General features: G+C 44.4%; 1 protein-coding gene across 6 annotated transcripts in view; it reads left to right on the forward strand.

Moving 5' to 3' along the window:
- Positions 1-128: 128 nt before the first annotated feature.
- Positions 129-27,325, forward strand: part of FBH1 (F-box DNA helicase 1) — a 47,852-nt gene continuing 20,655 nt past the window's right edge. For 2 of the 6 annotated variants that reach the window (XM_048836722.2, XM_048836725.2), the window contains exons 1-14: positions 2,025-2,209; positions 3,248-3,412; positions 5,690-6,228; positions 7,399-7,529; positions 11,073-11,208; positions 11,531-11,721; positions 14,249-14,362; positions 16,230-16,324; positions 17,779-17,947; positions 19,568-19,796; positions 24,438-24,525; positions 25,136-25,222; positions 25,940-26,076; positions 26,328-26,427. In XM_048836722.2, the coding sequence (XP_048692679.2) occupies positions 2,191-2,209; positions 3,248-3,412; positions 5,690-6,228; positions 7,399-7,529; positions 11,073-11,208; positions 11,531-11,721; positions 14,249-14,362; positions 16,230-16,324; positions 17,779-17,947; positions 19,568-19,796; positions 24,438-24,525; positions 25,136-25,222; positions 25,940-26,076; positions 26,328-26,427 (2,200 nt within the window). In that variant the 5' untranslated portion in view covers positions 2,025-2,190. The other 4 variants (XM_048836724.2, XM_048836727.2, XM_048836723.2 and 1 more) reach the window with 4 other exon arrangements.

Raw genomic sequence — 27,325 nt, forward strand, 5'->3', positions numbered from 1 at the left:
AACTGGACACGTGGCGGCGGCGGCAGGGGGAGAAGTAAACAAACTCCGGGCACGTTTTCGCTCGTCCCTTGGCCGCGTCCCGCCCCTCCGTGAGCCAGGACGAGTCTCATTGGAGGGGGCTGAGACCGCGCGCTCTCTGATTGGCGCGCGGCGGAGTCAGTCAGGCGGAGGCGGGGAGCGGGATCCCGGGAAGCCAGGGCGTCACGGGCGCAGGAGTTTGGACTCGGGAAGCCGAGCTGCTCCGGCAGGCTCCGAACGCCGGCGGGACCAGAGTGAGGCTGGTTCGGCTCGGGCCTGGAAGGGTCCCCATTGTGGGCGGGGCTAGGGCCTGGGTTGAGGGTCTAGAGTGGGGGTGGGGCTAGGCCCTGGGGTCAGGTCTGCACTGGGGGGCAGGGATAGGGCCTGGAATGGGAGGGGTCTGCACTGGGGGGCAGGGATCGGGGGGGGGCAGGGATAGGGCCTGGAATGGGAGAGGTCTGCACTGGGGGGCAGGGATCGGGGGGGGGGCAGGGATAGGAGCTGGAATGGGAGGGGTATGCACTGGGGGGCAGGGATCGGGGGGGGCAGGGATAGGAGCTGGAATGGGAGGGGTCTGCACTGGGGGGCAGGGATAGGGCCTGGAATGGGAGGGGTCTGCACTGGGGGGCAGGGATCGGGGGGGGGCAGGGATAGGAGCTGGAATGGGAGGGGTATGCACTGGGGGGCAGGGATCGGGGGGGGGCAGGGATAGGGCCTGGAATGGGAGGGGTCTGCACTGGGGGGCAGGGATCGGGGGGGGGCAGGGATAGGGCCTGGAATGGGAGGGGTCTGCATTGGGGGGCAGGGATCGGGGGGGGCAGGGATAGGAGCTGGAATGGGAGGGGTCTGCACTGGGGGGCAGGGATAGGGCCTGGAATGGGAAGGGTCTGCACTGGGGGGCAGGGATCGGGGGCGGGCAGGGATAGGAGCTGGAATGGGAGGGGTATGCACTGGGGGGCAGGGATCGGGGGGGCAGGGATAGGGCCTGGAATGGGAGGGGTATGCACTGGGGGACGGGATCAGGGTTGGGGCAGGGATAGGAGCTGGAATGGGAGGGGTCTGCACTGGGGGGCAGGGATAGGGCCTGGAATGGGAGGGGTATGCACTGGGGGGCAGGGATCGGGGGGGCAGGGATAGGGCCTGGAATGGGAGGGGTATGCACTGGGGGGCAGGGATCGGGGGGGCAGGGATAGGGCCTGGAATGGGAGGGGTATGCACTGAGGGGCAGGGATAGGAGCTGGAATGGGAGGGATCTGCACTGGGGGGCAGGGATAGGAGCTGGAATGGGAGGGGTATGCACTGGGGGGGCAGGGATCGGAGCTGGAATGGGAGGGGTCTGCACTGGGGGGCAGGGATCGGGCAGGGGGCAGGGATAGGAGCTGGAATGGGAGGGGTATGCACTGGGGGGCAGCGATCGGGCGGGGGGCAGGGATAGGAGCTGGAATGGGGGGGGTCTGCACTGGGGGGCAGGGATAGGGCCTGGAATGGGAGGGGTATGCACTGAGGGGCAAGGGATTGAGGTGGAGGGGTCTGCATTGGGATAGGGCCTGGAATGGGAGGGGCTGCATTGGGGGCTGGGATCGGGTTGAGGGGCGTCTGCATTGAGGGCAGGGATAGGACCTGGGGGTGGGGTCTGCTTTGGGGACAGGTATTGGGGGCAGGAGGAATGTAGAATAGATAACGCTTATAAGAGCCTTGGTGTTGCATTGGAGAATTAATGCCCGGGGTTTCTGAGGTCATGGCTGGGGAGGAGGTGGGGGGCTTTATTCATTGTTCATTGGGATCTTTAAGATTTTCAACCATTAAAGCAAAAATGCTATGATTTGATTAAAATAATTAAAATTAGTATTCCTGTCAATGAAGTATTTGCATTCCCCACTTTGACTTCTCTGTCCACTCTCCTTTTAAGAGAGAAACAATTTTTTTTTAATTGGAATATTTTCAAAAGCATCTGATCTTGAAGAGCAAATAATTTGTTCTTCCTTAGACATTTGCTTCTGGTATGTTTTGGGGCAGCGAAGTGTTGGTTGTATAAGGCATCAGAAACCATAGGGGTCTTTGCTAAAGCTCTTAGTGGTGTGTAATAGCTCTGAGGGGGAGGAAGAAGTGAAGGAAAATGACTTGACCTTTTGATGCTAATGTAAACCAAAAGCACTTACTGGCTTCATAGATATGCTGGGTATGGTTTATGGTATGGGATCTCATTCTCTACTGTGTGATATAAAAAAGAACTAAAAACTGAAGCCAAGTGAGCCGTGTGGCCTGGATGCTTTTACTGCAGCTGGAAGCACTATTGCACATGGTCATTTTAGATTTTAACTCATAATTCTGTGACTGGAAGTTAGGTCATCTATCCTTGCCAGTCACTGTTATCAAAATAGATGTGTTCTTGTGAATTTCTATTTACAGTCCAACATTTTAAAATTGCTCACAAGGTTTTCTAGTTTACTGCCAACGGTAAGGGTAAGAGCTACACTGCAAATATATCTGAGTGAGGGGCCCAGTTAACAGTTTGCAATTTTGAGTCTAGATAGAAGTTTAACAGGCCTAATGTCCTGGACATATCCAAAGCTTTAGCCCACTTGTGCAAAAGGCTTGAAGGCTCATCTGCATTACAGGTTTTTTTCTGTTGTAACCAGATCCCTAGACTTAGGCCTGGTCTACACTGTAAACTTAGGTTGACCTAAGTATGTTGCTCAGAGGTGTGGAAAATTCACAGCCCTGAGAAATGGAGTGAACCTAAGCCCAGATGTGGATGCCGCGAAGTCAATGGAAGAATTCTTCTGTTGATCCAGGGGGCAGATTTACTACAGCGTTGGCAAAACTCCTTCTGTCGCTATAGCAGCTGTCTACGCTACAGTGGCGTAGCCATTTCATACCGGAGGATATCCCAAAGTCCTGTACAGTGATGAATGAGACACCAGGAGTGAAGTTATTGTGTAAACTTTATAATTACCACATAGCTTTGAACATTGCAAAGTGTCTTGATGATGATGTATTTTACTGTACAGTATATCTTCAAAGCTCTGTATAAATTTCTGCATAAGCTACTGAAAGAGAGTACATTGGCTAAGATGTGGGGATCATCCCATGGGGCTTTTATAAAATAACTGATCCCTAATGAACTGATTGTCGAAGTCTACCAAAGGCACAGCCTTTGTCACTTGAAAATAAACATAAACTTAATTAAATTAACAGCCATGCAATTTTCTTTTCGTGTTGGTGACAGTGAGACCATTTAAACGAAAGCACCTTACAGCCAGTGACTGTGAAGCCTTCAGCCAGAGCAGAGAAGGCTCGTCTTCCCTGACACAGCCTTTCAGTCAAAGACAGGCAAGCGGAGATCTAAACAGGGGCCTCTACCCTACATACAGGACCAAGAGACAACAAGAAGGTACAGTGTTTCCAAACAGGTTAAGAGCTGAGAGTGTACTGTTAATATTGACTCTGTGCAACAGTGGAATTTAACCCCAATTACTGTGAGCAGTTACTGATGGAAGAGCAGTGGAGGAGGTCTAATTGAATGTCCACAATGAAAGAAGTTGATTGATCCATACTGTAATCACCCTTTGGTATAACTGTACTTAAGCAGCGGCCTAACTAAGCAATGGCGAGCAACTTAGGAGAGAGCTACCTTTAGAGTCATGAGTCCCTTCTCCTCCCAAGGAGGGCAAGTCCCACACCCGGGCTGGGTTAAGTCTTGGTTTACACCAACTCCAAATGTCTTCTGCCTTTCTCTTGCTTTGAAAAGCTGAGCTGCACTCACCAGCCTCATTAGACCAGCCTGCTTGCTGCAAATGGCAGCCCTAATTGAGATACAGTGCAGCATCTGCAGTTATGGAGATACTCTTGGATATTCATTATTTAATATGCATTCTCATTTAGTTAGTTCTCTAAGTGTTGGTTGTCTAATGTTCTATAGCACCTTCCATTCAGGGATCTCCGTGCACTTCACAGCATTAACTAACAAATCCTCACAACCTCTCTGTGAGGCAGGGAACTATTATGATACCCATTTTCCATACATGGGGTACAATTTTCAAAAGCCCCCAAGTCTCATTTTCAAAAGTGATTTAGGTGCTTGGGAGCCTGAGTAGTGGCTAAGTTGTGTTTGAAAGTGACACTTAGGTTCCTAAGTCACTTAAACATTTTTGGAAATTTTCCTCGGGGGAACTGAGGTGAATTGACTTGCTCAGCGTCAAAGAGAGAGTCTGTGGCTGAGTCAGGACTAGAACTCAGGGCTCCTGATTCTCTGTTCTATGCCTTCACTGCTGGATCATGTTTCATTTCCATTGTAGACTCTGAATACGTGTCTTCCGCCAAGTCATTTTTGAAAATTAGTAATTTTTGGATGCTTTACTTTTTGGGTGCTCAGCTCAGGCCCTTTAAGGCATGCCAACTTGGGCTTTCAAAATCACTAATTGCTTTTGAAAATCTTGGCCCCACTTGTTTTTCCAGCACTGCCTCTTGGTTAAACATTAGGAAGCACAAAATAATGGCTGTGAGTTGCAGACTAGGAAGAGCATGAAACTTGTATGGACCAGTAATGATGTTTAATGTCGGCATAGGTACGCGTTAATATCCAAACCAATAATATGATTGCTTAGGTGAAGTGCATCTCCAGGGGTTTGGCTAGTGTGGGTTGCTGTATTAGTGAAAGGACAGGCTGCTGAGAGTAGAGTTCATCGTAGACTTTCAGTTTCACTTCTGTGCTACAATCTTTTTGCGGTCAAATATATGGGTGGCTGGTAATAAATTAGCTTTATTACTTTAAAAAAATGTTGATCTCTTTTCTTAAAATTTCAATAAGTATTTAAGGCCTGTTCCATTTAGGGTCAGGGTTCTCGCAACAAGTTTTTTGGTGGCCTCAGAGTGTGGCTACCAACTCTTGCTGGTGGCTGCTCTGACAATTTTTCCAAGCCGGAGCCCTGCCGCCTCGGGCTGAAGCCTGAAGTGGGAGCCCCGGGGTTGAAGCCCGATCCCCGTCACCCCTGAGAAGGAAGGTCAGGAACTCATCAGCCGCTGGCGGAGCCCCAGGTTCCTCTGGTGCCGTGCACACCAGCGCCATGTGTCTCCAGAGGCGCTGCCTGGAGCCCCTAAGGAGGCTGCAGGGCACTGAACCCTGCTGGCGGTGCCAGCAAACGCCAAGGGAGCACATCCAGGAGCAAAAGCTGGGTGCTGCAGGGTGGGAGTGCCGCTTTGTCCCCCCAGTCTCTGCCTAGTAGGCTGTTGTGGCTGCAAAAAAAATCCTCCGGTGGCTGCATTTGAGTAATGTTGATTTAGGGGTTTAAGCTGCGATTTTCACATTAAGCTTGAAACAGTTTGCGGCTTCACTGTTGTTTCAACTTGTTTTCATATTTACTGGATTCTGAAAAGTAAACTGTAGCAGGAAGAGCTTTATGCTGATCTCAGAGGTTTTATTTATCCTCCTATCTCTCTGCTTCCTTCCTTTGTCACCGTGTTTGTCCGTTCAGAGGAAATAATTAATGTGAAGTAGAAATTACAGCTTTCTTTGTATGTATTTATTTGTGTGTAAAGATCATGGGGAGGGGAGCAGTGAGGTGTTAGCATTTTGCCCTTTTGTTTTAAAGTCTCCTAGAGGCTTTCAGGCATTGGACACACGCAGAGAAACACATTTTGCTTGTGTTATTTCTTCTTGTCTTTGCTATAGGACAGGATCATCAGAGGAGCATCACTGATTACTTCAAAACCATTCAGACGCAAACTACCAGTAACAAAGTGGCAAAAAGCAATGAAGTTAAGGAAGAGTCGTTGGACTCCTTCTTCATGGACGATGGGTTGGAGGATTACTGTGCCCTGCTTGGATATGATGGGGATGCTAAACCAGCTTCCGGGGGTCTTGCGGCCTCTAGAAAACGGCCTCTCTGCTCAGAAGGAGCTGGCAGTAATTATACAGAATACAGTAAATGTGGTGGGACTGATAAAAAGCCCACGATGGACAGTTCCCTCAAGTATTCTCCAGGACACGCAGAAATCAGACAAGACCCTGATGTCATAGAAATTGATCCAATTCCTGATTCATATTTTGGGCTTCTAGGGACTTCATGCGGTAAAGAACCCCAAGGACACATTGACCAGCTGCCCAATGAAGTCCTGAGAATTATTTTTTCTTTCCTCCCTGTGACTGATCTCTATCTGAACCTGAGCTTGGTGTGTCATCGCTGGAGAGAGATTGTCAGTGATCCATTGGTGAGGGTGTTGTCTTACTGATTTAATTCAGATTCTTTTGCTGCCTATATCATGTCCCATTCCTGCTTATGCACCAGGAACGTTTGCCCTGGTCTGCTTAGCTAAGTGACCTCTCTCTTTCTTCCTTTGAATCCACTTCTTCCACTTATCTGTCCCATCAGTAATCACCATAACCTCCCTTACTTCGCTCTTTTGTGAAGTCTTGTCTGTGAGGTGCCGAGTGTCTGCTAGGAGGTGACACTCCTCCCCCGCCTCCCCACCTTCATCGGCCACCAGTTACGTTTTTGAACCATTACCTTTGTGCTTTCTCTTATGTGGGCTCCACCTGCTTTGGAGGAGCTGCCTGTAAATGTCTGCAAGGCCATCCCACTGCCCTCTGCAGTGATCCCTCCAAAAAATTCTCTGTTGTTAGCTCATGCACTGTGACCACTGTCTGTCTTGCTGAGCAGTATTGTCTCACTGTTACTAGGAATCACCCCATCTGCCTGCATCCACCTGTCCTCGCTTACAGGTCGGCCGTTTGTTTTTGGAGACAGGGGACCATCTTCTAGTTCTTTGTTTGTATAGCATCAAGCACACTGGTGCCCTGATCCATGACTGCGGCTCCTATGCACAGTACAAATAATAAATAATGATGAACTTGTTGGGAATTGTTTTAGATTTGGAGACCGTAAAAGATGATGAGCCCTTAGCAGTGTCTACCAAGACAGTCCCAAAGGGGTAGGTGGGAGGGCTCGTGGGGACAGGCTCCAGAGAGCCACAGGATGTCAGAAGCACTATGTTTTCTAATCCTATTCAAAGTAGGTCTGAGTGACAGTGTTAAAAATGCTGATGGCCGATGGTACCTTGCCAGCATTGGGTGGTTAAGCCAGGGGTACCTATAGTGAGAAATTCTAGAGAAACAAGCCTTTTGTAGACAAGTCCTTAGACTACAAGGAGCAAGAATTTTCACTCTTTCCTCCTCCATCCCTCCTTTTTCTCCATCTTCTTTTTTCCCCATCATGAGCCACTTGCTTGTTTTTTATCGAGCTGTTGGGTTTTGCTATACTGAAATTACATGTCTCCCCCAGGAGCAATGCTGCTTCTTGGTGCTTGTCAGAAGAAGCCTATTTATAAAGTGTTTTGGGTTGAAAGGTGCTGTTCAGATAGGGACATTGATTTGCATTTTAGTTTATCCTGTGGAAAAAGCTGTACCGTCAGTACCTCATGAAGGAGGCCCAGGCTCTGCTCACAGTTGAATGGATTCTGGATCGTTACGGTATAACCCAAGAGCAGGATCAGTGCATGCTGGGGTTTATAAGGTGAGTCTGTTTCATCGTGTGATTTTACAGCTGTACGTCAGCAGATGGGGGAAGCAGCCCTGCAGTGCTTTGCCCTGTTTCCAGTCTGTTGCTGTAGGTTTGCCTCCATTTTATGCTGTGCTTTGCCAAGAAAGGTGATTAACTTCCTCTCACACATCTTGCTTCACATGATTGGGGTGTGCAGGGGAGAGGAGGAATTAGTTATGAGAAGTAAAACTGATCAATGGACCTTCTGGGCTAGGCAAAAAATGCCATCTTCGCTCTCCCCACTCCACCCAAAAATCTCCTGTTTCCATTTTCCCTTAATCAGATGCCTTAACCGCTCAAGTATTTATGCCATAAAAATATAACCTAGAGGTGATGCTCTAAATTTCCAAATCATTCCATTTTCTGGCTACTATTATTTATTATGTGTATTACAGTAGTGCATAGGAACCCTAGTCACGGCCCAGAACGCCATTGTGCTGGGCGCTATACAAATGCAGAACAAAAAGACAGTTCCTGCCCCAAAGAGCTTGCAATCTAAGTATGAGATAACAGATGGATACAGACAGACGGCGAAGCCAAGGAAACAATGAGACAGGGTAGCTCAGCATGGTAGGTAGTGGCCTCAGCACACCAGGGACCGAACCATTGTCAAGTGTTTTGTATGCAACGTGGCAAAGGAGAGTTTTAAGGAAGATAATGTGTTCGCTTTGCAGGTGCTTGCTGGGAGATCCTCCCAAGTGTGAGGAGCAACATGGGAAAATATTAACAAGTGGGCAATGGAGGCTGGCAACAAGGCCGATCGGAGGTGAAAGTCACATCTAGATAGCAAATGAGAGATGATACGTAGGGTGGGGGATAGGTCATGAGGGCCCTTGAAAGCGAAGACTGATTGCTTGTGCTTGATGCCATCGAGAAGGGGGAGCCTGTGAAGGACCGCAAAGAGCGGGACGATGTGGTCAAAACAACTAACTAAGAAAATGATCTTTGCGGCACCATTCTGAATGGGTGTGAGCAGAGCAAGACGGCATTTGTCAAGGCCAGAGGGGAGGATGTTGCAGTAATTGAGACGTGAGATAAAGAGAGCCTGGCTGAGAATTTGAGCTGTGTGGATGTATAAGGCCGTGCGTAAGAGATGTTATCCCGAAAGAGTTTGTAAGAATTAAATACAGCCTGGGTCTGAGGATCTAGAGACAGGTCTGGGTGATAGGCACAATGGTGGTGTTGCACCAGCGAGGGCTGATTTTAAATCAGAACGATTTAAGTCCCCAATTTTCATCATGATTTAAACCAGCAAGCAGCACACACTGATTTTTAAATCGATTTTAACCCTGTTTTGCATTTGTACTTTATTTTCCTTGGCTGATAATCATTAAACCACTAAATAGCCAACTGGACAGACATGCCAACCAATTGGATGTTACTATTTAGGGCTGGTCCAGAATCCTAAGAGTTAAAATTATTAAGCGCCCAATACTTAGTTAACAAATGGTAACCATTAAAACATGTTGATTGGCAACAAATATAGCCTTCACGCTAAATTTGGTGCTTTTTTTTGCTAGTCTTGATACACTATATCTTATACACATTTATTTAAACAATTACATAGCTTACCTTAATATATATTCATTCTTAATTTTAAATTTTTTATTATGTTAGTAAATGGTGAATGATGCATCTCTTATTTATTAGATTAATATTTTACTTTTGATTTGCATCTCTCGCTGGATGGAAACCCAAATTCAATTAAAACAGCAGTTTAATTTTTTAACCTTTAAATGTTCTGGGTACATAAGAAAAAAGTCCATCAAAACATGTTTTGCATTTAAAACTAACTGATTTATTCAACAAAGGAAGTATGAACTGTAATTAGCTAATTGAATTGATTGTTTCTGGTCACCATGTCCTTCAAGATTTTGAAACTAGTAAATCTCATCCTCTCACACACACTTCTCATTAATAGGTTGGAAGAGGAAAACAAGCTTTCCTGTTTTTTTAACACCCACTGGTTTCTTAACTTTGAATCAACCCGTCAGTGAACTACACTAGTTGAATAAACAGATACGAAGAAAATATTCTCTCTTTGCACCTGTAGAAGAGGCTACTGCTGGTTTAGCATTTCAACAAACTCTGGTTCCAGGTGCTTGGCTGATGACTTCCACCAGTTCAGTGGTTTGACTTTAACACTTGGCAGTGAACATTTTCTGCTTAATATTATATTTTGTATTTATTTTAAATGATTTTAATAGATTATAATAAATGTAGGCCTTAAATAGGTTGTCAATTTCAAATTTAATTTTACATTTTTTAATTTAAAAAACAAACCAACCAGTGTTTAATTTAAATAAATAAATCTGACTTTTTAAATTGTTTTTTAATAAATCATCAATTTTTATCCACTCTTTGTGTTGTCCCTAGTGATTGAGAAAAGAGGTACCAGGAAGGGAGTGGTAGGAAGAGTAAAAGCTCTGTTTTAGCTGTGCTGAGCTTTAGCTGATGTCTAGACATCCACAAGGAGATGTCAAAGAGAGAGGCCACGGTTTTAATGTGGACAAAAGGAGGCAGGACTGGAGTGGAGAGGTAGATCGGAGAGTCATCAGTATAGAGATGATGTCTGAATTTGCATTTGTGGATGAGATTACCCAGAAATAAAGTGTAGGGAGAGACAGACTGCTGTGGAACATCCACAGGAAGTTGGAGATGAGATGAGGAGAATCCTCTGAAGGACACACTGAAGGAACAATTGGAGGAGAAGGAAGAGAACCAGGAGAGGACAGTCACGGAAATCAAGGGAAGACATGATTGCAAGATGAAGAGCATGGTCAATGGTATCCAAAGCAGCTGACAAGCAGAGAGGCTGAGGCTGAAGTACTGGTTTTGAGGTTTGTCTAGGAAGAGGTCTTAAGAGACTTTGGCAAGTGGTTTCCGTGGAGCACCTGGGCCTGAAGCCAGATTGGAGAGGGTAGAGGAGACTCCAGACTGTGATTGTAAACTGTGTATTCAGTAAGGTTAGATATGCAAGGGAGAAGGAAGATGAGATGGAAGTTGGAGAGGCAAATGGGATCAAAAGTAGTCCGATTTTTTTTAAGATGTGAGAGATTGGAAAACCCAATGCGTAAAAAAAGTTTCTTTTCTCTGATCAGTGCACACTGGATTTCCACAGGCCTTCCTCATTACTAGCAGTAATAGCTGTGATCCTTGCAGCCCCCTCTCATCTCCTTGCCGTATGCATTATCATTTATACTCCTGTAGCACCCACAGTATGCTACGTGCTGTCTACACATGCACGAAGACATGATCCCTGCCTTGAAGAGTTTACAATCCAGGGCCCTCATCCAGCAAAGTACTTAAGCACGTGCTTCACTTAACTTTTAATCCCTGGAAGTCAGTGAGATTAGGAACTGGTCACATGCTTAGGTGCCTTTCTGGATCGGAGCCAGAGTGCTCAACGCCTGGCAGGATCAAGCCCATCTGGCTACGTGCATACCGGAGGGCAGGCTTAATGGTACTGCAGATGACCTAACTTTCATTCCTTGACTTTGGGCACTTTCTGCACAGGTATATGGCCGCCTCCAACGCTGACCGGAGAATGGACCCTGATGCAGTTCTCAGGTGCTTGAAGCAGCACCATCTCTTTACCAAGGCAGAGATATGCATCATTCAGAGACTGCCTGATTTAGCGGGCACTGCGGGGGTAGGTTAAACATTCCTTGATGGGTGTTTTGGTCTTACGTTTTACTTTGTGGGTCATATCTGGAGCAATGGGCATAAAGGGTTTTCCTAAAGAAAAGCATTTGCCTGTGATAAATTGTTAGTGTAAATAGGAAATGTTAAATAGTCGCAGGGAGGAAGGGCATTGGCTGAGGAAATTTGTTACTGATGCTATTAATACTCACAGGGATCTTTTCACAATGCCAGCCTCTCTCTCACTCTCGCCGACCCCAATGCCCTGAGTAGACAAACTCTGTAGTCCTCTTGGTTCTCTCCATTCTTCTTTTTGCCATCACCCTCTCTAGGCTGTGAACGTGTGGGCTGTGATAGCAGCTATTGTGCTCTTCTCTGATGGCGTTCGTGACATCCAGAAGCTGATGGCGTGTCTTAGGAGACCCAGCTCTACCCTTTCAGTTCTGGACATCACTGAGACATTGTACTGTATGGCCACACTGCTGAATGCAATGAGGGAGAAGGGCATCAATATAAGTAACAGGTGAGGAGGGGGAGATTCTCATATCTTAAAATAAAAATCTGCAGCTGGAATGCTTATTTATTGTGAGCACATCCTTGCTCCATTGAACTTAGTTCACAGCAGCTAAGAGTCCAGTATATTAATAGTTCAGGGTGGTTTTTAAGTGCTGTTATTTTCAGAAAAGTGACTGTATACAACAAATACTTCCATACACAGCAGATCAACCACCTATGTGTATTTGGAGTCTTCATTGCTTGTCCCAGTTGTGAAAGCAAGTTGTTGTTTCTACTCCTGTTAGCACAACAGAGTTAACCCAGCTATGAGAAGTAGTGAGTTTCTAAGGGAAGTTATGAGTTTCAATCAGCTATCATTGACTCACCGTGTAGCCTCGGGCAAGTCACTTCACATCTCTACCTGCATTTTCTAATGACAATTAGAAAGGTTAAAGGTTTCAGAGTAGCAGCCATGTTAGTCTGTATCCGCAAAAAGAACAGGAGTCCTTGTGGCACCTTAGAGACTAACAAATTTATTTGAGTATAAGCTTTCGTGGGCCAGAGCCCACTTCATTGGATGCATGCAGTGGAAAAAAAAGTAGGACGATTCTATATACACAGAGAACGTGAAACAGTGGGTGTTACCATACACACTATAGCGAGAGTGATCAGGTAAGGTGAGCTATTACCAGCAAGGAGAGAAAAAAAACCTTTTGTAGTGATAATCAAGATGGGCTATTTCCAGCAGTTGACCAGAACGTGTGAGGAACAATGGGGGGGGGGGGGGAGGGGAACCACGGGGAAATAGTTTTACTTTGTGTCATGACCCATCCACTCTCAATCTTTATTCAAGCCTAATTTAATGGTGTCCAGTTTGCAAATTAATTCCAGTTCAGCAGTCTCTCGTTAGACTCTGTTTTTGAAGGGGTTTTTTGTTGTAATATTGTGACTTTTAGGTCTGTAATCGAGTGACCAGAGAGATTGAAGTGTTCTCCGACTGGTTTTTGAATGTTATAATTCTTGACGTCTGATTTGTGTCCACTTATTCTTTTACGTAGAGACTGTCCAGTATGACCAACGTACATGGCAGAGGGGCATTGCTGGCACGTGATGGAATATATCACATTGGTAGATGTGCAGGTGAACGAGCCTCTGATAGTGTGACTGATGTGATTAGGTCCTATGATGGTGTCCCCTGAATAGATATGTGGACACAATTGGCAATGGGCTTTGTCGCAAGGATAGGTTCCTAGGTTAGTGTTTTTGTTGTGTGGTTGCTGGAGAGTATTTGCTTCAGGTTGGGGGGCTGTGGGTAAGCAAGGACTGGCCTGTCTCCCAAGATCTGTGAGAGTGATGGGTTGTCCTTCAGGATAGGTTGTAGATCCTTGATGATGCCCCCAACTAAAACCTCTCCAGCCTACTGTTCCTCACACGTTCTTGTCAACTGCTGGAAATGGCCCACCTTGATTATCACTACAAAAGGTTTTTTTTCTCTCCTGCTGGTAATAGCTCACCTTACCTGATCACTCTTGTTACAATGTGTATTGTAACACCCATTGTTTCATGTTCTTTGTGTATATAAAATCCATCTACTGTATTTTCCGCTGCATGCATCCGATGAAGTGAGCTGTAGCTCATGAAAGCTTATACTCAAATAAATTTGTTAGTCTTTAAGGTGCCACAAGTATTCCTGTTCTTTTTGCATTTTCTAATGCACTTCTGCGGGTTTCACGAGGATTAATTTGTTAATCAAAGCACTGTGTAGACATAATGTAAAATGCTATCTGTGATTATTATTCCGAGTGATCTGGATTCTCTTATAAATCCGATATCAGCAACAGGGTGATTGATTAGGTTTCAGTTGCAAAATATTTATTACAGGTGTTGACGCATGAGAAGGAAAGGACCCAGCTTGATTCTCCGATCCTCGGTTATGTTTGTGGAGTGGATGGTTATAAAGATAATCTTTTTACAAGGTGGGCCAACTTGCTCTTGGGTCCATGAGAGGCAGTAAATAAGGAGTGCCTCCATGCCACTTTTACAGTCACTTTTCAGACTATAACAGCACTTTAAATGATAATGTTGTGTCCCTGTTTAGACTCATTGAATGTTTGTGGCCTGTCTTGCTTTTCTATTTGTGTAAGCAATGGCTGTCTACACATCTGATGAAAATCTTGGGTACGCTAATATCCCAAATGCTGCCCACTTAGGACACTTCTATAGTGATGGGAAATCTCTGATCCGTCCACTGAAACAGGAAGGATCTTGATTGGCTGTTTTCCTCAGCACCTTCAGCTCTTTATTGCCGGGGGCACTATGTTATCTTTCCACATGCAGTTTTACTCATCTCAGAAACGAATTTGAAGTCCTTTGGTCCAGTCTGGCACCTTATTGGATAAGTCAGCTAGTGAGCTCTCCAAATATTGCTTTATGGGCAGCATAAACGGCTTCTGGGGTCTTTTGTGGGGGCAGAGGGAGGTAACTGACGTTTAATTGAGCATTGTTAAAGATCCTCTTACATTAGATTTGTTATCTGTCTTTATGTTTTCTGTTAGGTTTCACTACAGTATTTTCTACTGCTTGTATTTGATGGAGAACTCTTGCCCTGTTACTAAGACGACAAAGCTGGAAACACCCAGTTCAGACTGTGGAAGAAGCGCTTGGCCCAGGTACTGCTCATGTATTTAATCTAAATGGGAGGGCCAAATACACAGATCCCTGTAAAGTCCTGGAGACTGAGCAAACACTTCACAGAAAGGGCTAGTTTACAGGGTCTCATTCTCACTGGCATCCGTCCGAGTAGTTTCTTTGTCTCATTGGAGTGTCATTACTCTGCCACAGAGGGAAAGCAGAATCAGACCCATAAGCTATAAAAATTCAATGTATTTTATTTTCTTACTAAAATGAGGGGTTTTTACTCATTACAATGACCGCAGTTGGTAAGAAGCATCTGTTAAACACAGTTATCTGCCTATAACGTGACTACTGCTGGCTAAAATGACTGTTATCACCCCAAGTTCCTAGGGAAGACTCCTGCCCCCTCCCTGTCCATGGGGATGTTTTGGGGGATGAAGGGAGTGTGGCTGGTCAAATTTAAGCTTGATGGTTCCTTTTAGAAAAGCTTGTTTGTTTTGTGTGTGTGGCGCCTAGCACAATGGGGCCTTAACCCCCCATGTTGCTACCACAAAGGAAATAATTTTAATAAATGCATGCTTATTATCATTGCCTGCTTATTCAAGAGAGGCAGTGAGGCAAACCAGCCATCAGATGTTTGCTGGCATATCTCTTGTCCACACAAACTCCATCCTGTCATCTGTATTGATACAAGTTGCTGAGAGCTTGCTACTTAAAGGAGAGATTGTCCAGTGGTTAGAGCGCTAGCCTGGGCCTTTTGAAATTCAGATTCAATTCCTGTTCTGCCACAAACATCCTTTGTGACCCCGGACAAGCCACTTAGCCTCTCTGTTCCTCAGTTCCTCATCTGTAAAATGGGGATAGTGGCACTGCCCTACCTCACAGGTGAGGTGATGGGAATTCCTTAGATACTTTGAACATGTGGGATTCGACCCTCTTGTTTCCCAGCCCTTAGTTCCAGTCCCTCACCCAGAAATCTTAGTTTAACTATGGTTCTTTCACAGTTGTAGTCAATAGAAAGGGAGTTTTCTGAGAATAGTCATTTGTTAACAAAGGGCTTTGGCAGAATCAGGAGGATATTCCTAGATGGAGGAATTTTCTCTTGGTATCTCACGCCAACTTTCTGGAAAAAGGTAGTTTGCTGTGTAGGTTTATTACAATTAATTATATTTTTATTTATAAAAACAACACTGAAATACTGAATTGCTTTATAAATGTTAATTAAACCTCACAGCTCCTCTGTGAGATAAAGGATAACGATCCCCCATGCTACAGCTGGGGAACTGAGATGAAGCACAGAGAGGTTAAAGGTAGGGTGACCAGATAGCAACTGTGAAAAAATGGGACAGGGAATGGCGGGTAATAGGCGCTTATATAAGAAAAAGTTCCAAAAAACGGACTGTCCCTTTAAAAACGGGACATCTGGTCACACTACTTAAAGGTCAAATGTTGAAAAGAGCCCAAGTTCTATTTTTAGACGCGACTCAGAAGACTAAGTCCCACTGAATTTTTTCAGTGAGATTTAGGAGCTGAAGTCATTTCTGGAAATGGGACTTAGCACCTGAATGACTTAGGTTTAAAGGCTCCCAAGTGACCTTATGCAAGGTCACACCCGTTCTTTCTCCCATTTGCAGTCATGTTGCTTTTTTTCTCTCCAATATCTGCCCATTCTACATGGTCCCCACTGCTACAACCCTCCTTCTGGCCCTTGTTATCTCTGGCCTTGTATGGCTGTAGCCCTTTCCTGTCTGACTTGACTGCCCCTTGTCTCTCCCCAGTCCAGCTTCTCCAGTAGGAGGGCGTTGTAATTCCATGCTCAGGCATGTCGTTGCTATAAGTTCCTCATCGGTTGTGTATTTTAACACAGAAAAATAATTGTTTTGTTCTTATTTTATTTCTTAGTAATAAACATGACATAAAACTAACCCATGAACAGCAAAGGATCCTAAACCACACAATCTTGCCTGGTCAAGTAGTGAAAATTATGGCATTTGCAGGTAAGAAAGCTGACTGCGAAACAAGCTGCAGGGACGCTTTATCCAAAAAAAGAAATTGGCTTATTAGATAATTAAGCAAACTCCAGTTCTGATGTGTTTTTTCCTTTATTGGAGCTGAGGAGGTACACATGGCAAACACTGCTTACAGCTAACAAAAATGAATCAAGAGGTAGATTTTTGTGTAGAAATCAAATACCTATATAACCATGTAGGCAGGAAATAAGCAGCTTTTTAGAATACTCGTACACAACTCTCGCTCCTCATACAAGTGGAGTAAAAGAGAGTGTCTTGTAATAACACAAAAAAGAAATTAAGTGCAGTAAATTTTAAAAGGAAATAAATTTTTGACCTCACTCTTAGTAGCAGTATTGCGGTAGTGGCAGCTTTGGATTAGGGCTCCCTGGTGCTAGGCACTATAGAAACAGGTAAATAAGGCAGCCCCTGTCCTGGAGAGTACACAGACCAGGATAATATGGTGCAACAGGTAGAAATAATAGAAAAGGGCTGGGGGAGAGTGACGAACACATTACACATTGTGAAATGTTACGTCCTGAGGTCGCCCCCTTGGGGTGAGGGTGGGCACTTTGCTTACATCATGCATAGTTCTCTAAGTAGCTGCAAACCTCTGATCTGGATCTGGGGGACAGTCCTTCAGCTGTGCCTTTTAGCGAATCCATCCCCTTTTGGGGGATAGAAAGCAGTCCCAACAACAGGAAAATACTTCCATAGCCCTTTTCCTTGAGCAAGGGAGAGGGAAGTAATCTGTCAGGCCCCACAGGCAGTTGAGGTTCCCGCTCTTCAGTGCAAGTAAAGGCTGGGGCTTAATCTCGGAGCAGGGCTTCAAAACAGAAAAACAGATTGGCCCGTCTTCTTCCTTTGAGGGCCAAGGCAGGCAGCGTTTGCAAGATACCGGATCCCAGTCTGGGGCCCTTGGCTCTACTTGCTTCTGAGTGTCGCCTCAACTGCAGGAGGTCCTCCCTTTTGAGCACCTGCCTCCAAGCCTGACTTGCCATGTGAGTTTGGTCTGATAGTGACCACAGGAGTTCCTTAGCCCCTGACTGGCTGGTGGGGTGTCATCTGTTCCACCACACCCACACAAGACAGTAAACTCATCTTGCCACCTGTCTAGACAACTGGTGCAATTCATTTTCCCAGAATGTTCTCATGTCAGTTAGGTTGGCTGGAGTGTTTTAAAAGTATTGCATGATTTTATAACTGTTCATAACACTTGTGGCTACAGGTTGAGATTTCCAAAGGGGACTTAGCCATGCACCTCCCATTAATTGCAGTGGAGGTTGGTTGGCTAAATGCTTTAGTTGACTTTGAAAATCTCAACCACATTGTGCAGACTAGGCTAATGATATAGGGGTGATGAAGAGTCTGATGGGCGAGAAGTGCTGGGAATACAAGTAGGATTCTGACACAAGGACACCTTTCCTTCTTTTGTTCTTCAGGTACGGGAAAGACCTCGACTTTGATCAAATATGCAGAGAAGTTTCCTCATCTCAGCTTTCTGTATGTGGCATTTAACAAGGCCATCGTGGAGAACGGAAAGAGTGTCTTCCCCCCTAACGTTATGTGCAAGACTTTCCATTCGTTAGCGTACGCGAGTGTCGGCAAAAAGTAAGTAGCAATCTTCTCATTTTCCTGTTCATAGAGCAGGGTGGGGCAAAGTGTGCTGTTCAGAATGTCAGTGTGTAGGCCCCAGCCAGCGCTTTACCTCTGTGGTCAGCAGAGAAACTAAGGATGCATCAGCCTCGGAGCTGTCGGATGGTTCTTCTACATCAGTAGAGGGCAGTGCGTGGGGGAAGTTTGCACTGCTGCCTCCTTGATAGCGCCACACTTCGAAGGGCACTTAATTGGCATAGAAACCTTTAAGGTATTTTAAAAGAGTGAATAAAAGAAATGGCCGTGGGCATCTTGCAGGGAATTTTGCAAAACATCCTATTTGAATTGCCTTTCTGTTTATGGGCATGACTTTTTTATATTTCTTTTTCATTGTTTTGTGGTGGTAAAAGAAAAAAAAGTCTCTTTCGTTGCTCCCTTATGAGATTTAAAGAAGACCTGTGAGGGGTTTTTTGTTTTTCCTTGTTTTTTTTACGCTAGAAATTTGTGTATAGTCTTTCCTGTCTCTTCTTGGATGAGCCTATGAATGACTGGATTGCTGGTAGGATTAAAACACTAGAGAAACCAATAATCAGACTTCCTTATGTCCCTTTGGCCACATCCTCAAAATTAAACATGTGCTTTCCTGAATTGGCTTTTGATGCCTTGTCTATATTAAAAGTCGCGCCAGTTTAAAATCACACCGCTATTTTAAACTGATTTAGTTAAACCAATGCAAAGTCCTGTGTGGACACACTCTTAATGCTTTTTAAACCTGGCATACATTGAGTTAGCTTTAGCCCACACAGTTTTGCACAGGTTTAACTAAATCCGTTTTAAACTGGTTTAAAGATAAACGAGGGCGACTTGGAATATAGACAAGGCGTGAGCGGGGAGAGGATTTTTTCTTTTGTTGAGACTGTTTAAAGTCTTTTTGCTGTTTGTTAAATCCTGTTTAACCCAAAGGCCTCAATAAACAATTGGAAAGAAAACCTCTTTTGTTAAAAATTCAGCATCTTCCACTCCTTCACTAAAGGGCTGTGTGGGTGCCAAATCAACATATCCAGGTCCTCCATAAAGACCTCCAGAAAAACATGGAAGACCAGAATTGACAGCCCTGGTATTTCTAAGGTAAAAGGTGTGGAAGAAAAAGAACCCTTCTTTTGAAATAGCCTTTCAGGACTTCTTAGATATCAGGAAGAAGCAAACAAGGGCTGGCATGCAATTTTCAACCCCTTACATGTCACCTTTAAACCAGTTTGCAACCAGCAGTTTTTGAATTCATTCATATAGGATGGCCCAGTGGTGGTGATGCTAGGCTGGGATTCCGGAGACGTGAGCTAAATTCCCTATGTGACTGTGGGCAAGTCACTTAGCCTCTCTGTGCGCCTCAGTTTTCCCCATCTGTAAAATGCGGATAACAGAACTTCCCTATGTCATAGGGCTGTAGTGCGGGTAGATACATTAAGAATTGTGAGGTTCCCAGATCTGTGGTAGTGTGGGAGGGCCATATAAATAGCTTAGGTAGCTCCTCTTTGCTCCTTTCAGTATTAGTAATAGAAGGAAAGGCTACGTCACTTCTCTGATAAGTTTTCTTGCAAACTAATAATATGTTGGGTTTTTTTGTCTGTGGCACAGCTATAAAGAAAAAGGCAAACTAAATTTTTCCAACCTGTCACCCTACACGATCAGCTTCATCCTCAAACACCGCGCGGGACAATCTGTCTTCGTAAGAGCAAAGACAGTAACTCAGACGCTTGGAAGTTTTTTTGCTTCTTCAGATGAATTCATATCGGTGGAGCACACCCCCATATGGTGCAAAAATACGCACGGAGCGAGGGTCCTAGTCTGTGAAGAAGAGAAGCAAGTGAGTATTGATGGAGAGGCAAGAGTCCAGCGGGGAAGGAGTAGAACATGTGCATCGAAGCAGATTCCAGTGATACAGTGGTCCTTATGATTCAGCAGTCGGAAATTACCAATCAAATGCATTTTTCTTGTTTCCCGTGGGTTGGTCTATGGAAAAGGAATATGTCCTCCTTGTGTGATCCTCTAGAAGCAGATGACACAAGAAACTCATCGTAGCTCTGATCCAATGTCTTTTGAAGTTATTGGGACACTTTTCCAGTGGGTTTAGACCAGACTCAATATACGTATGAGGAACAGAGAGAGAAACTTGAGATCCCATGTATTTCTGCTAATATTTGGAAGGCATTCCAGTACTACAGTGTTGACAGTGGTATAAAAATAACTAGATAGATTTAAGAGGGCCAGTTCTGGCTTAAGAATACACTTCATTTCCTCAAAAAGAAAAGGAGGACTTGTGGCACCTTAGAGACTAACAAATTTATTTGAGCATAAGCTTTCGTTGGCTACAGCTCACTTCATCGGATTCATGCAGTGGAAAATACAGTAGGGGAATTTTATATACACAGAGAATATGAAACAATGGGTGTTACAATACACACTGTAACAAGAGTGATCAGTTAAGATGAGCTATTACCAGCAGGAGAGAAAAAAACCCTTTTGTAGTGATAATCAAGGTGAGCCATTTCCAGCAGTTGACAAGAACCTATGAGGAACGGGGGGAACACGGGGAAATAGTTTTACTTTGTGTAATGACACATACACTCCCAGTCTTTATTCAAGCCTAATTTAATGGTGTCCAGTTTGCAAATTAATTCCAATTCAGCAGTCTCTTGTTGGAGTCTGTTTCTGAAGTTTTTTTGTTGTAATATTGCCACTTTTAGGTCTGTAATCGAGTGACCAGAGCGATTGAAGTGTTCTCCGACTGGTTTTTGAATGTTATAATTCTTGACATCTGATTTGTGTCCATTTATTCTTTTACGTAGAGCCTGTCCAGTTTGGCCAATGTAAATGGCAGAGGGGCATTGCTGGCACACGATGGCATATATCACATTGGTAGATGTGCAGGTGAACGAGCCTCTGATAGTGTGGCTGATGTTATTAGGCCCTATGATGGTGTCCCCTGAATAGATCTGTGGACACAATTGGCAACAGGCTTTGTTGCAAGGATAAGTTCCTGGGTTAGTGTTTTTGTTGTGTGGTTGCTGGTGAGGATTTGTTTCAGGCTGGGGGCCTGTCTGTAAGCAAGGACTGGCCGGCCTGCCTCCCAAGATCTGTGAGAGTGATGGGTCATCCTTCAGGATAGGTTGTTAATCCTTGATGATGCGCTGGAGAGGTTTTAGTTGGGGGCTGAAGGTGACTGGGAGTGGATGTGTCATTACACAAAGTAAAACTGTTTCCCCGTAGTTTTCCCCCCCTTCCCCCCCCCCCCCCCATTGTTCCTCACACGTTCTTGTCAACTGCTGGAAATGGCCCACCTTGATTATCACAACAAAAGGGTTTTTTTTCTCTCTTGCTGGTAATAGCTCACCTTACCTGATCACTCTTGTTACAGTGTGTATTGTAACACCCATTGTTTCAAGTTCTCTGTGTATATAAAATCCCCCTACTGTATTTTCCACTACATGCATCCGATTGAAGTGAGCTGTAGCTCACGAAAGCTTATGCTCAAATAAATTTGTTAGTCTCTAAGGTGCCACAAGTACTCCTTTTCTTTTTGCGGATACAAACTAACACGGCTGCTACTCTGAAACAGTTCATTTCCTGTGTCTAACAAGTAGCTATATGGCTGAACAAAACTTTGGCAGTAGCTAGCTGTTTGGCTGGGTTTTTTTATTTGAGTTTTGTGTCTTAACCCATCCATACATTGTTGTTAAAATCATTTCATGTTAACATTTTAGGAAGAGTCTAGAACAGGTTTATTTTTAACCAGGGTTTTGGTTTTTATTTTTGTTTTTTTAATATTTTGAATGTCTGTAATGATCACTTAACAGGTTAATTTCTTCAAATACGTAATTTTTGATTTAGTCATCCAAGTATCATAATGGAGATTCATTTCTAGAGGCCAAAACTCTGTCAGTTGATAAAATGAATTTTCACAAGGACTTAAGTTCTTCAAGTTGTTTCCTGCAAAGCACTATTTTTAACCCTCAAGAAACGGGGTCTGGAAATGAGATAATGAGTCTTCCACTTCTAGATCACCATTTCAAATCCACCTCAGGTCAGAATTGGCTGACTGGAATTCATTTCACAGAGGCTACTAAATGACTGCATGCTGAGAATTAAATACTGGACTCAATCCAGTTCCCAGTGACAAGTGCTGGCATATTAATTTAGCTGAAATATCTAAGCCCAAAAAGTTAACGGTGCCGACATGACTCTGTCACTATCCAACATTAAACAGTGTTAGACAAGGTGTGGAGTTGGATATACAGACCCCTCGATTTGTTTCATGGCAAACACACAAAGGGCTGGTCTACGTTACAAAGTTAGGTTAGCTTAACTACGTTGTTCAGGGCTGTGAAAAATTTCATGCCCTGTGCGATGTAATTAAGCCGACCTAAATCCCAGTGTAGACACCTCTAGGTTGGTGGAAAAACTTTTCCTTGACCTGCTTATAGCCTCTTGAAGAGATGGATTTATTGTAGTGACAGAAGAACCTTTCCATCAGTGTAGTGTCTGTTACTGTAGTGTTCCTACTGTAGACATACTTTACGAATATGATGCTAAAATTTAGCAATTTATTAACTAAAATACAGGTGGTGGTGGGGGGAAGCTAAAACAAGTTATAAAGCAGTTTAAAATTGAAATTAAATGATTACATGAGACAAACTTAATCAGCACTTATTAAAAGACCCTTTTAAAGAAAGGACATCAGTTAGAGTCCCTTATTTTGTTGGACAACCCTTCTAAGTGGGGAGGAAAGGCTTAGTTTTGTTGCTCAATTTAGAGATGTAAAGGATGGTTACTTTTCCTGCTTTTGACAAACAGAAGCAAGGGGAGCAATAGACAGGATAGTAAAGGTGGAAGAAATTCGGCTTTTGTTGATGTTCTTGGGATTCCAGGCAGCAAGTCAATCATAGACAGATGCTCTGGGTTGGCAGGTTAACCATGAAAGCAGCTCACTGGGCTCTGGCCCATTTCCCAGTCTGGAGTCCGAGATGTCATCTGGTTGGTTGGTTCCTCTCTCGGTTGGTTGGTACCATTCTCTCTCAGGCTTGGAGGGATGGGCTCTCTCATCTCATTGTGTTGGTGCCATGTGATACAATTGATTTCAGGATCAGATCAGGTGGAAAGCCAAGAGAGAGAGAACAAGAGGAAAAATAGTGGGGCAGAGAGGAACATACAAGGGAAGGAGAGGCAAAGCAGGATCTCGCGTATCTCTGCTGGTTCAGCAGTGAGGACCAGGTGCTCCTGTTGGTACATAAGGGTCTGGACATCACATTGATGTAGTGACCTTTGGGATCCACAGGTGAAGAACAATGTCCTTGGAGTGGAGTGGGACAGAGGCCTGAGGGCCTTCCCCCTCTTGCAGGAATTCCGCTAATTGATTTGCCAGTCCCTACCCCCAAAAATCTTTTATTAAGGGTCCTGAAAGAGGGGTGATGAGTGGAGTAGTCCATCTGCCCATTTTTCCCACCCTTTCCCATTTTGCTCACCCATGAGGCCTAACTTCTGACGTGCCAAGCGTAGTCCATTGATTTTCAGTCCCACACCATTCTTGTTTACCAGGCACAATCTTAACACAGTCCTTGAGTTATATCAGTAGGCCTTTCTGTTTGGATTAATTTAGTGTCTCTCTCTTTTGTACCTTTTCTCATCAACATTTGTAATTGGTTATTGTGACCTTCTATGAACTTTCACTTACTTTTTACAATTGAGCTTACAACTAGGGTAAATTTGTGGGCCCAGTTATTCCAACGTTGCCTGCCCTATACCACACAACAAGCAAGCAAACCAACCAACCTGTTCAGCTGGGACTAATGGGCAAACTTACCAGAGAGACCAAGGGATGAATAGGCATGAAGTCTGAACTTCCCATTCATCCTTAGAAGCCAGTGGGACTATTCCCATCCACAAGGTTTTGAAGAATTGGGGCCTAAATTTTAGATATGATGGGTGACAAACAAGAGGATTGGGGTGAGGAAGAAACAGTGTTACAGCAAAATGGTCACATGGTTACTCTTGATTGACACATGCATCTCCTGAGTTTCTGCTCCATAGAACTGTTGTTTTGGGCTATTTAAAAAAAAAATTCATTTTGTGGCATGGCAGACATGCGATTTTCAGGAGGGATTTCAGTTAGGAGTGGACAGATTTAACAAATAAGTTTTGGGGAGGGAGTTCCCCGTGCAGGGGGAGCTCAGTGTTATTGCCATGTGGAGGGTCCACACAGCAGGGAAATACATCAGGAGATGAGGTCAGAGATGGAAGCCAGGGGAAGAATGGCTATGATCTTTCAGGGCTATAAGAGAAACTGAAGCTTGATAGGTGAGTCATTGGGATACCAGAGGAGGGACAATGTGATTAGGCACGACACAGACCGTAGGTTTGTCATCTCAGTTATGCTGAAGTAGTTGAGGCAGCAGAAAATGAAGTTTTGTGCATGAAAATCTACCTGGATTCTTCTGATGTTGCTTTCCAGATCATTGTTGAAGAAGCAAGACGGATATGGGACAATATGAAAATTCTAAATGGAAATACAGAACTGAATTGCAAAATGACATCGGATGGTATGTTGTCATAAAGATGCAGACGTTAAAAGGGACATCCTCAGTTTAAACAGCAAAAATAGTAGCACCTGCGATGGCTTTTACTGACCGCAATCAGAGGGAGAAGAAACCGCTCTTTTCCCAGTTTGCTTTGTGCAAACAGCTCTTGTGTGCCTTCAGCAGTTCCTGGAGTATGGTCAGAATCACAAAACCTGTGTAATTATTTTCCCCTTTGGTGGTTTTGTGTTCCACGAGCAGCTAGGGAGAAGGCATCGTACAGGAGCAAATAAATAATATGTATAAACCCACAAAATCGGTGGTCAGAAACTGCTTTTAAAACAGTCTTTAAAAACTGGCTGGGTTTCAGATTGATAGTGTCTCATTAATCTGACAGTAACTTGCCCTTAGTTTTCAGAGGAACAGCCGTGTTAGTCTGTATTCGCAAAAAGAAAAGGAGTACTTGTGGCACCTTAGAGACTAACCAATTTATTTGAGCATGAGCTGTAGCTCACGAAAGCTCATGCTCAAATAAATTGGTTAGTCTCTAAGGTGCCACAAGTCCTCCTTTTCTTTTTGCCCTTAGTTGTGACTTTTCCATCTGAAATACCTGATCGTCCGATCCTTCTTCCAGGGTATTTGAAGCTTTGGCAGCTTGAGAAGCCGCGGCTTTATACATATGATGCCATATTTGTGGATGAAGCACAAGACTGCACGCCAGGTCAGTAAGGCAGGAGACCATCTGAACAAATAATTACCTAATTAACCCCATTATTCCTGTGCCACCGATAGGAAATAAAGACACCGAGGGAATTGGTAACTGAGCTAGGAGGGGAACTTGGTTTCTATGCCTGTGCTCAGATCACTAACCCGCACATACGGACCTGGTGGTTTGGGGGTAGGCGGGGCGCATTAGGAGGAGGGAGAGAGGGGTTTTATGTTTTTCACAAGTGCCTTCAATTTCTGTGCAGCAGCGTCATTATTATTATAAGTGGTGCCTTGAGGCCCCAATCAAGATTAGGGCTCTGTTGTGGTAGGCTCTGTAGAAACACGTAGTAAGGGGACAATCCTTGTTCTGAAGAGCTCGTGGTGTCCATAAACAAGACAGACAAAGTGTGCGGGGAAATGGAAGGATTGTTCTCCTGGGTTTACAGTTGGAGAACTAAAACACAGATTGTGATTTTTTGCCTAAGGTTGTCATACAGGGAGTCCATGGTGGAGAAGGGAATTGAACCCAGGCGTCCTATGTCCCAGTTCAGTTTATCCACAAAACCATCAATATGTTCTAATAATTTCTTGTCACTTATGTGGTTAAAGGGCTTGTTTATTTCCCAATTGCTTGTTTGGGCTGGAGCCATTTTCTTAACCACATGAAGTTTGTTTTGGTTTGGCGAGCAGGTCCCTTTGAGTTTCGTTCATGCTTCACTTTTTGCTGCAGCCATCATGGACATTGTGCTGTCCCAGACCTGTGGAATAATCTTTGTAGGAGACCCACACCAACAGATCTATACCTTCCGAGGTGCTGTCAATGCACTCTTTGCAGTGCCACACACCCACATCTTCTATCTCACACAGGTAAGACTGGGCAGTGTGTGCATGTGTATTCCAGTGCTGAAGACCCATCGTTCTCTTCAGTAGTACGCTTACTTCAGTTTAAAATTTAAAGAGGAATGACCTTGCCTCTTCCAAGAGCTAGCAGCGAGAAAACATGTCTGTTAATCAAAGTGGGTCATCTTTGTTTCATAAGCCGGTGTAATTTCCCGTGTACTTTTGGTGTGGGATTTACCTTTTTGCCTGATCTCTGCTTCCTTTGCTCCATCTTGTAGAGTTTCAGATTTGGCCCTGAAATAGCTTACGTTGGATCTACTATCTTGGATGTCTGCATGAAAATCCGGAATAAGATGTTAGTGGGTGGAAATCAAGAGGGTAAGAAATTAAACTGTGTTTGTACAGTGCCTAGCACAGGTCCTGATCCAGGACTGGAGCTCCTAGGCACTACTGCAATACAAATAATAACAATACATGCTTTTAAAAAAAAGTCATTGTGACTTTGGATCACAGAAACCCCCTGGGAGCTGCCACACAATGTGCCAAGACTACTTCTGCTCCTGCTTTCCTGCCCTGTCAGCTTAGGATTTCAGTGCCCTGCCTGGTTTGAGCCAGACCCACTAGCCTGCTGCAAACCCAGACCCAGGTCTGAACCACGTCCCCTAACAGCTGTAGGCTTCACTGAAAACAGTTTACAGAAGTGTGCCTGTCTTTAACACTCAGATGCCCAACTCCCAATGGGGTCTAAACCCTAAATAAATCCGGTTTACCCTGTATAAAGGTTATACAGGATAAACTCATAAATTGTTCGCCCCCTATAATACTGATAGAGAGAGATACACAGCTGTTTGCCCCCCCCCCCAAGTATTAATAAATACTCTGGGTTAATAAGTAAAAAGTGATTTTATTAAATACAGAAAGTAGGATTTAAGTGGTTCCAAGTAATAACAGACAGAACAAAGTGAATTACCAAGCAAAATAAAATGAAACCCACAAGTCTATGTCTAATAAAACTGAATACAGACAAAACCTCACCAGTTCCAGTAAGCTTCCTTTTACAGACTAATCTCCTTCTAGTCCGGGTCCAGCAATCACTCACACGCCCTGTAGTTACTGTCTTTTGTTCCAGTTTCTTTCAGGTATCCTTGGGGATGGAGAGGCTATCTCCTTAGCCAGCTGAAGACAAAATGGAGGGGTCTCCCAACCCCCTCCTCTCTCCTATGCAAAGTCCAGCTCCAAGATGGAGTTCTGGAGTCACCTGGGCAAGTCACATGTC

The sequence above is a fragment of the Caretta caretta genome, chromosome 1 (genome assembly GCF_965140235.1).
Source record: "Caretta caretta isolate rCarCar2 chromosome 1, rCarCar1.hap1, whole genome shotgun sequence".
Lineage (NCBI taxonomy): Eukaryota > Metazoa > Chordata > Testudines > Cheloniidae > Caretta > Caretta caretta.